At 36.3% G+C, this 10,684-nt stretch overlaps 1 protein-coding gene across 2 annotated transcripts in view; it reads right to left on the bottom strand.

Annotated features, from left to right (window-relative positions):
- Nucleotides 1-3,086: 3,086 nt before the first annotated feature.
- tub (TUB bipartite transcription factor) overlaps nt 3,087-10,684 on the bottom strand; it is a 346,063-nt gene continuing 338,465 nt past the window's right edge. For both annotated transcript variants that reach the window (XM_059975792.1, XM_059975795.1), the window contains one exon: nt 3,087-10,134. In XM_059975792.1, coding sequence (XP_059831775.1) covers nt 10,001-10,134 — 134 coding nt within the window. In that variant the 3' untranslated portion in view covers nt 3,087-10,000. The remainder of the gene's footprint in view (nt 10,135-10,684) is intronic.

Below are 10,684 nucleotides of genomic sequence, written 5' to 3'. Positions count from 1 at the left end.
CTGGAAGGTGAGAGCACATGGTGAGTTAGACAGTTGGTTGAAAAAAATTGGCAATGGAAGGAGTCAAGTAGTGAAGGATTGGAAGCCAGTGGCTAGTGGTTAACCACAGGTTTTGATTGTTGGCCCCTCACTGTTTATCACATAAATATATATTAACAATTGGATGGGAATACCTGTGGCATGTTCAGTAAGTTTTCAGATGACACCAAAATAGGTGTAGGATATAGTGACAAATGCTGTCTAAGGTTTGACTAGAATCTAGATTAACTGGGAAAAGTGGTAAAGAAATGGCAATTGGAATTCAACTCAGATAAGTGTAAAGTAATGCATTTTTCTGAAGTTAAGCCAGAGCACAGTTTACACAGTGAATGTCAAAGGCCTTGGGGAATGTTGCAGGTGAGACCTGAGAATACAAGTAGATAGTTAGCGACAGCGACAACACTGATTGACAAAGTGGAAAGAAGGCGTATGGCATGCTTGTCTTCGTGTAAAGGGACAGTGAGAACAAGATTTGGAACATCATGTTTAAATGGCGTAGAGCATTAATGAGACCACAGCTGGAATATTGTGTGCAATTCTGTTCACCATTCCACAACAGATGTGATTAAGCTAGAGTGGGTGCAGAAGATATTCACCAGATGTGACCTGGAGTGGAGATCTTTAGTTATGAGAGACTGGATAGGCTGGAACTGGTTTCCCTGGAGTGAATGAGGCTGAGAGGTGATCAGAGGTAATTAATCAGTCTCTTTACCCAGGGAGGGATCATAAAATTAGAGGGCATAGCTTTAAGGTGAGAGGGGAAGATTTAAAGGAGATCAGGGTGGACGATGAGGTTTAGGGTGTAGGAGAAAGGTTTATTTCACACAGAAGGTGGTGGATATATGGAACAGGCTACCAGAGGAAATGTTAGGGGTGAGTACAATTAAAATACTTAATTGACAATTGGACCGGTTTGTTAATAGGAACAAACTAGAGGGATATGAGCCAGATGCAGGCAAATGCGAAGAGTTCAGGACGGCATCTTGGCTAGCATGGACAAGTTGGGTTAAAAGGTTTGTATCCATGCTATATAAATCTATGGCTTTATTACTATGCTTACTTTCTGCTCCACTTGAACAGCAATAGGCTTATAAATTACATCTAGCAGAATATGGAAATGTTATATTTGTGATGGAGGTTCTGTGATATATCTGTAAGTGCATTTGGAACACTACCTAGTTATATTAGAAGTAGAAATTGTGAATTTTATCCAGTATTGTGAAATAAAGATTATTGGCTGACAAGAGAAAAATGCTTCTTATTTTATTTTACTTACTGGGTTTAGCCACAGGGTGGAGACTGCAACCCGTTAAGTACAACAGCACAAGCTCCGTATCATTACAACTTTTCCTCGAGTTCTTTAGCACCCTCATGTCAAAACTAGTGTTGTGCATACATTGTAAAAGGAGTAACTACTTATTGAATTTGCCATAATGAGAATAGTTATTGTTGGATTTTATGTTAACTCTGAATTACTTCTAGTCTCCTGGCATATCCATACATTTCAATAAGTGTGTAATTTAGTTGGAACAGTAATTGGAAATAGAATGATCCCTCTCTTATCTCATTTAATAGGAAACCCAATAAAATGTGAATTAGTCATTGTGGTAAGTGCATCTTTCCAAAGAGAGCAGATAATCCTATTACAGAAAGGAAATGACAATTTGGAGAAGTATATAAGTATTGTGTAGTTTAACACTGGCTGAAGGTGGGTCTACCAATTTTATTTTCGGAATAGAAAGCAAACCCAACTGTGAGTTTTACCCTTTATCCTAATAACTTTCCACTGAGTAGCTTGAGATGTGATACTAAGCTGGCATTCCACACAATTCTAAGGAAATAAAGTTATTTATCAATTTTTACTGAATTATCCTACAACGTCAAATTATCATATTTAGTTACATCTGGCGTAAAACTAGATTATCCTGACATATACTACAAAATAAAAGATTTATGATTAATTTCTTCACTTTTAAAGATCAATACTGTTTTGCACCATTCAGTCTTCTGAGGAAAACTAACAGGTCAAAAGTTATATGGAATAAATTGAGAAAATGTTGGAGGTTCTCAGCTAATTGGGTAACACCTTGGCAAAGAAATCTAAGGTTCATCAACCTGAAACATTAACTCTGTTTCACTTCCACAGATACTGTGATTTGCTAAGCCAGAACTTCTGGTTTTTATTTCAGATTTCTCCAAAATTTTCTGTTTCTTTAAAATCAGAATTGTATTAGAATATTTCCTGTCAAATTGGTGCCAGTGGAAGATTCCTCCGGTGACAACTTTCAGATAGCCAATCTCTTCAATTATTTCACTTTCTCTATGTTTTCTACTTGTTCTTTTTGTCTTGATTGTGTTTCCGAAATTGATGGATCCAGTGACATACTGTTTGAATTTTAATCAAATGATCTAGCACTCTAGCTGCCATTTTCTGGACAGTGATCTGTTCCTTCCTGTGCAAGTCTTGTTTTCTTTTTCTGGGATTGATGTCTGTTCTTTCAACAACCCTCATGGTTTTTCATGGCTATCTGGAGAAGACAAATTACGGAGTTATACTGAACATGCATACTTTGACAATAAAATGAATCTTTGAGCCTTTAGAATTGCCCAGCAATTTCTGGTTTTACTTTAATTTTCTCCAGCAATTTTTTTATTTCAGATTTTTTGTCTCTGCAACCTTTTGCTTTTCAAGAATCTTCTGGTATAGCATGGAATTAATATCACATCCCAAACTTCTCACCACCATTTTCAATGGAGAGTTATTGGGATAAAGGGCAAAACTAAAATAAGTTGGGTTAAACTTACCTAATTTTATTTCTATAAAATAGCTACAGAGCTTCCTTAAGCCATAAAATTGGTACCATCATGTTAAATTGTGTAAAAGTTCATCCTTGATGGACAGTCCTCAGTAAAGATTATTTGTCATTATTTGTACTAATTTCCACACATCCAGTTCCGTTGATTTATTTGTGGCTGTAGTTGCTATATCATTTATATATGATAAAAATTCATTGTTATCAAATCATAAAAAACAATGGGAGATTGACTGTATTTTATATATAAACTTTAATGTAATCCATTAAAACACCATTTTTTCAAAATTATTTATTTAAAAACTCCATTCAACAATTATCTTTACATGACAAAGAACACTGTTATTTATCTTTAACTTATAAACAAACTGATCCCAATAGATGGTACTTAACTTCTTTAGACGTGTTATTTAGGCAAATAAAATTTGATACTTTAGTCCTACTAAATATGCAATTGTACCCTGGTAGTGCAGACAGACTGCAAGAAGAAGCATGATGATAAAATTACAACTGACTCGATAAAAAGTGAAGTCAACTTTAAACATACATCACAGAATCAGAACACGAGTTGTTTTTATAATGAGTTTTACATAAAAATGTTTCATGATATAACAATCAGACCATGTCTCGTAGACCTCACCTAAAATAATCATAAGCCACGTACTCTGACAAGACAAAGCAGGAATCCTTCACTTGAGTGAGGTGTGCAACTATGCACATTGTTTCACCTTAAAGTTTTAGCACACTGTACAAGGTTATGATACCTAAGAATATCATGAAATTCATTGGAGTACATTGATCACTTGATTATTTCATAATTATAACATAAAATAAAACATCTGAGTACATGATTTCTTTACATGAAAAAACAGTGAATACAGCAGTAAATATTCCATACATGTTAGCCGGTAGCAGCACATATCTCACTGTGCATAAGCTGCACATGCAGAACAACATGCATGCTCTGTTTTACTGTTGAACACTAATACCTTCCAAAGCAAAGTCAGCGGCTGATGTGCTCAATTTGTGAAAAAGGTATCACAAACATGAAGATATTAACTTCATTTGAGTGAGTTAAACAAATCTACTAAAATGACAGCATTCTATACTAAATCTTGCACTTTAACAAGGCCATAATTATCTATAAAGATCACATTTCCCAAATATATATTTCCATTTTGCAAATGAGCTCTCTTGCTCTATGAACAAATTAGCTACATTCAAACCCAACATTTCTCCTTGTTTTTTCCCCTGTGAAGTCTGCACTGATGAGGCTGCTGCAAGCAAATGAGAACAGTATAGAAACAGAATGGGTCAGAAACCTTTTGAGAGTATTCTAAATCTTTCATCTTTTCTGACCTATTGCAGTATAAAGAACACAAAGAGTAAATCTGCAATCAATCAGAAAGGACAAGATTAAAATGAATATTAGGTGCTAACTGTGGCCCTATAATTACACTCGCCTACTTGAGTCAGGAAGTCCCACTCCAGAGAATTAAACACAAAGGTTACACTGCACTGTCAGACTTGCTTTCTTAAGTAGGGTGAAGTAAGCTGGTATATAACAAAGCATTTACTTGTTGGGTAGATCATGTTTCTGCACTGTTAGTGCTATGTTACAAGATTAGTAACTGGGGAGATAATCTACTTAATTTGATATAAAAGAAAATTTACATAATGTGATGAGCAATGGGGTGTTAATTTGGTGCTCTGTTCAATCATTTAAGAGCTGGGTACCACCTCAGGTTCAACATAAGTAATTGAATTTGTTATGCGCAAAGGGGAACACATCTAAGCCATAGTTATACCATTAAGTTCTTTTCTTGTTCATAATTTAGTGCTCACATCGTAACATGAACAAAGGAACATGCTGACTGAGAGGGATCACTATGAAATGCTGTTGGAAGATTGGAGGATGGACACTGTTATGCTTTATTCAAGGCGGGTAGCAGAGATAAATAGGGAACCAGAGGCCAATGAGTCTTGGGAAAGTAATAGAAAGGGACTGAGTGACTAGGTGTATTTGCATTTGGAACAGCAAAGACTAATCAGGGATCGTCAGCATGCCTTTGAGCATGGGAACCCTGGTCTCCTGAATTTGAGGTTTTTTCAGAGATGGTCACCAACAGGATTGACAAAGGCAGGAAGCTAAATGATGTCCACATGGATTTTAGCAGATGTGACTTTTACATAATTGTGGTGAACTACATATACCTGTCTGGACACGCCCCCCTGCTGACTGCTCCTGTGGCTCCTCCCGCGGACCCCAGTATAAAGGCGATTGGAGACACAGCCCCGGCCTCAGTCTCCAGGATGTAGTGTGGTGGTCACTTGCTGCTTGTTCTTTCTTCCAGCCAATAAAAGCCTATATCTCGCCTCACATCTCCGAGAGTTATTGATGGTGCATCAATAATCCCATATGAAAGGCTGGTCTGTATTGTTAGAATATGTGGAATCTAAGATCAGTTAGCTAATTGGATATAAAATCAGCTTTGCTGATAGAGGGTTGTTCTTCAGATTGAAGGCCTATGACTCGAGGTGGCATTTTCTCCCTCCTCTGTAACTTCTCCATGTAAAGGTATCTTATTACAAGGACTAAAATCAGAGTAGAAAACTTTGAATACCTCAGTATGAAGAAACAGATGAATTGGCTATTAGTGAGAAAATCAGTAACTAATTCAAGATGCAATCATTGTGAAACTGTTCTACAATTCTTAAACTTGAAATTTATATCTACACAGTCCCCTGTGAGTATACTTGCCTGAACAGTTTTCTGGATTATTTATTTTAGAGATACAGCATGGAGTAGGCCCTTCTGCCCCTTTGTGACACACTGCCCCAGCAACCCCCAACAACCCTGATTCAGCTCTAATCCAATCATGGGACAACTTACAATGACCAACTAACCTACTTGGTTCATCTTTGAACTGTGGGAGGAAACCAGAGTACTCAGGGAAACCCCTCGCATTCCATGGGAAAGATTCCACATTCCACAGAGACTCTTTATAGAGAAGGCGCCGATATTGAACTCTGATGCCCCGAGCTGTAATGGCATTGCGTTAACCACTACGCTACCATTTGCAAATAAAAACTGCTGCAGGAACTGACCTGATGAGACAGTTTCTGCAGAGTCAGCATTTCAGGTCCTAATGCTCCACAGACGTTGCTCGACCTGCTGAGTAGCTCCAGCAATTTGTATTTTAGCTCCTGGTTCCAGCATCTATAGTCTTTTTTTTGTGTCTCCATTTGTCCATTTTTTGATAACTCTTTTAAACATTCTGATAATGGCTTCTACATATTCAATATTAGAGTGTTATCAGGTATCAAACATTTAGTGTATCATTTAAATAATGCTCCCACTCTTCATGGATGAATTGCTTGTGAGGTTCTGTATTATAATCACATTCTTCCCTTTATTTCTTATAGAATTGAACCTGTTTATTGTAGTGGTGATTTCAGATATTTTCAACATGCCCACCTGATGTTTACATCCATACCCATATCCATGTCTAGGCACATTCAGTAACAAGTGAAATGCTGCCCCTCCATACAATTTTGTGGTCAAAGAATTAAGTATAATGCATTATTGTCGTGCACTCAAAAAGTTTGCACCAAATTGTTGATCCAATATTTTAACAGAGACATTAATGTATTTAAAATTCATTTTTTTTTAATTGCAGGTAAAAGAACCTGATATGTATCCAAGTTTTGTCCAACAATATTACTGTCTAGAATGCCCAATGTCCAATTCTCAAACATTTAAGACCCTGAAAATAAAATCAACTCATTATTACCACAGTTCATGATGGTAACTCATTTAATTTTTGAGTTCAAGTAAAAAATGTGATACTTTTAAGAGATCAGTAATTGATTTAACGATGCATACTTCTCCCACCCCCAGGTGCCTGCATGCATGTCACAGCATTACACTCTGTTCCCCGGCAGATTTTTTTTGCAGATCCTTAAATTCAGCAATAAAATGGACTAATCAGAGAGGTCTCAAATTTCAGATTTAACAATATTGAGCAAATTCTTCTGCCAGATTACTAGTGCCAGACCTGGAGAATTTCTCAAGATACTTAGAGGACAGAGCTTTGCACAGCAAAACACATTATCATCTTCCATGTCAACAGATCCACAAATTCACTGAGCAAGAGTTATCAAATATATAAAATTACTCAGAAATTCTGGTAGCACCCATCAAGAACTGATTACAGTTTTAAAAGAGGTAAGTGGCTAGCCCAGACCGTCAGAGTCTGGCTGGGGTGCACAAAGTAGACACCAATGAGTCAGCTACTACGTTTTCCTCTGGATTATAGTGGGTAATATATCCACATGGATGAAACTTAGCCAGGCAGTCCTTGTTAAGACTCTGATGACAATGAAAATTTTTAATTTGTGGACAACTGGCAACCTAAGACCATTGGATCAATTACTTTGAGATTATTCTCCAAACTATCGCCCAAGGGGAAGTTCGATGTAGTGGTCTTAAATTGTCATCAAAATGGATTTAACACAACTACCCTAGCTGTAATGAGAATATTGCTATTTTAAATAATTTAATGGAGGGGGTCAAGAGATACCAGAAAGCTGTCACATTTATAGATTTAAAAAAGCTTTTGACTCGGTCAGCCCGAGAGGCTTATTGTTAAAGTTCTGGGCTGGATGAGAGTTGTTGCTGATTTTGTGGACCTCATTTCAGATACATACACAGACTCTTACACTTTTATTGAGAATGGCAAGGTCAAGTTTGGGCCCATTCCTGTCTTAAGGGGGTTTTAAGCAAGATGCTTTCCTCTTGTACCACATGGCCTTTGCCAATAATGTGGCCCTTTGAGTGATTCTCGCAAGGGTATGTCTAAAATCCTCAAGTTCCCTTGCAACATTTTTGCAAGAAAACAGATCTTGATGCTAATCTTGATAAACTGCAGGCTTTTATATGTTGAGTAAAAATAAGGTATTAGTTTTCAATGTTGTCAATAAGTGGCTCTTTAACAAAGGTGAGATTAATTTTGTTAACCCATGTAGTGCAAAAAAAATTCCTTGGAGCTAGGATTGACTCCTGGGTAGTGGCTTCCAGTCAGAATGGATTGGTAAACTCAAGGGATGGGGAAGTAGTATCTTGAGAACTTGGCTGAAGCCAACGCAAAAGGTTTAAGATTTTTTAAATGTACACCATCCCAAATGTACTATAGTTTGACTTTAAATAAGATTTCCAACACTTAACTGCTACAGTGTCAAATTAGGTGGGATGTGTAGTTGCTTCATGAAAGAACCTTTACACTTCCCCAATGGTAGTAATGATGTTTTTTTTTAAAGTGAGAAAATCTAAAAACAGGATGGTGTGTCTGAGTTTCCAATTTGCTAGGATTGTGACTGAAGATGAAATTGATAATTATGAGCAGTTAGACTGTCTCAATGCCACCTGTTATCTGAATGATGTCATTACAGATGAAGATGGGGAAATCGTCTAGGTGAAATTAACCTTATCTTGCAACAGACTTAATATTTCAAGTTGAGGACTCTTTGTTACTGGGAAAGAGAGAAACTAAGTTAGTTTTAAGTTGCGTAGAAGGCGGGGGAACTTGGATTAGACAAAGGCTATGATGACAATAATGGCTTCATCAATGGCCTTTTACCACAGTTTATCATGATAACAGTTAAATTAATCATGACTTCACCAACAGCCTATTGTATATATTCTTGTGGCCCATACCTTATTCACCTTCTTGAAAATTTAAAATCAACATTTTCCTGGTTCTGTTGAAGGGTCTTCAACCTAAATAATAACCACTTCTCTTCATTGATGCTACCTGACCTACTGAACGTTTCCAGCATTTTCTGTTCTTATTTCAGATTTCCAGCTTCTGCATTTATGCAACCTTAATAGAATTCTGTAGATTGTTCAGCAGAGAAACAGGCCACATGATCTATGCTTCTCATGAACTTTCATCAGTTTGACTTCATATAACTTTTATGACTTTATAAATTATTTCTGTTTCCTTCATGTATTTGCCTGGGTGTCCCTGAAATCCAGCCACTCTAGCCACCTTACAAACTTGTTGTGATTTGTTTTCCGCAATCTAATATTTACTCTGTGTCAATAATCGATGTGTTTTAGTACTACGGTTCTACATTCACCCGGATGCATATTATCACTTGTGAATTTCATCTACTTTCAAATTTGATTGAAGAATTCACTTCTTATGAAATATAATGTGTAATCTTGACCAGTTTTGCAATCTTTTTCATTCAGAATTCCAGTTCTATTAAGTATAACAGATTTTCAACATCTTTTATTTGTTTTTATTTTCTGTATTGTTGCTATTCTAGTATTATTTTGACCCGTCAGAGAATAGGACAATTATATTTTCAACAGTGTCAGCACTAAGAATGTACATATAACAAACAGCATAATTAAATGCAGTCCCTCTCTCTCTTCCTGCCTCACTCTCAACATGAGTAGAGAAATTCCTCATTCCCAATTATGTTACCATTTAAATAAGATCAAGCCAAAAGAGACAAAAAAAGCAGACAATAAATTAAAAAGCATGAAGAAGTTAATTAGAATAACTTAAAACTTTTTAACTCTTAAAATAAGTCCTGATGTTTAACATCTTTAATCACCTGAAACAAAATTATTACTGCATTGAATCAGCAGACATGACACACATTTCTGACCAACCTGACTAGATTTCAGAAATGACATAAAGGTTAGTACTTGGAAGGAAAATGTGCTTATCTTTCTCTCTTGGTCTGACTCAACACCCTCGGGATTTTATAGCTGCCTTTTCACCTCTTAATTTTTCTTTTTCTTTTAAAGACAATGTTCCATGTCAACGATTCATGCAAAATGACTGTCAGTGCTTAAAAACGGCCCAGATGGACTGAGCACAGAATTATGTGTGCTTTTAAAAAAAAATTAAAAATGCAAAGCAGCTCCATGTTTCATTAAAACATTTAAATTGGGATTCAAATTCGGACTTAGGACCTTGGTGTAATTTTAGTAATCTTTTTACATAAAAATGTATGATATTAAAGATGAATTATATCTTACTGTGATTTGCAACCAAGATGTAGAAGCAAAGAAAGTAAGTTTCTCCTTGAAGCATGTATGCCACACTGAAGAAAGAACTTTGATTGCACCATTATTCACAAGCTAGTTTGCTATCGAAGCTTGACAGAGCAATCGCAAATGCTTGCAGTGCACACATTGGGTAGTTGTAATCCATGGTAAAGACATCTTCTGCTACTCGGCCAAACTGCATCACTATATAATCCGCTAAAAAAAAAACAAACATATCAAACAATTGGTTATTTTGAGACTAAATACTTCCCCATTTGCACCATGAAGTGCTAACTATCACTCACATTTGTGCTGCCATCCTCTACAGATCATCGTGACCTCTGTTGACAGCAAGCTTACAAAGAATGATGGATATCTGGCAGAGTTACAGGTCTGTAATCTAATCACAGAGTTCAGATGGTATAACAAACCATGAGAGCGAAGCTACAGGACTTTATTAAAGAAATATAAAACCTTTGACAGATTACAGCCTAGAATTCATTTCTAGATGTTTGTTAGCTGTCAAAATCTACACTGTTTTCTTTATTTGACAAGTTTTAATTTGTTCTGAATTGTGTTCATTCTAGTAATGAACAGTGTATAGCTTAATATGCTTTGATGATCACAGGGGGGATTGAGTATCTTTTGTCAACCATAAATTTATGTAATTCTACTTCTTGCTGCACAACACTGAGGGTTGATAATTTGTTCATTGTAAAATACCATATCTGGACCCTTAGTTATATATAATGAACAGAACGAGAAT

Source organism: Hypanus sabinus, chromosome 7 (assembly GCF_030144855.1).
Source record: "Hypanus sabinus isolate sHypSab1 chromosome 7, sHypSab1.hap1, whole genome shotgun sequence".
NCBI lineage: Eukaryota > Metazoa > Chordata > Chondrichthyes > Myliobatiformes > Dasyatidae > Hypanus > Hypanus sabinus.
The sequence above is the reverse complement of the archived record's forward strand: the minus strand, read 5'-3'. Positions and strand labels throughout refer to the sequence as shown.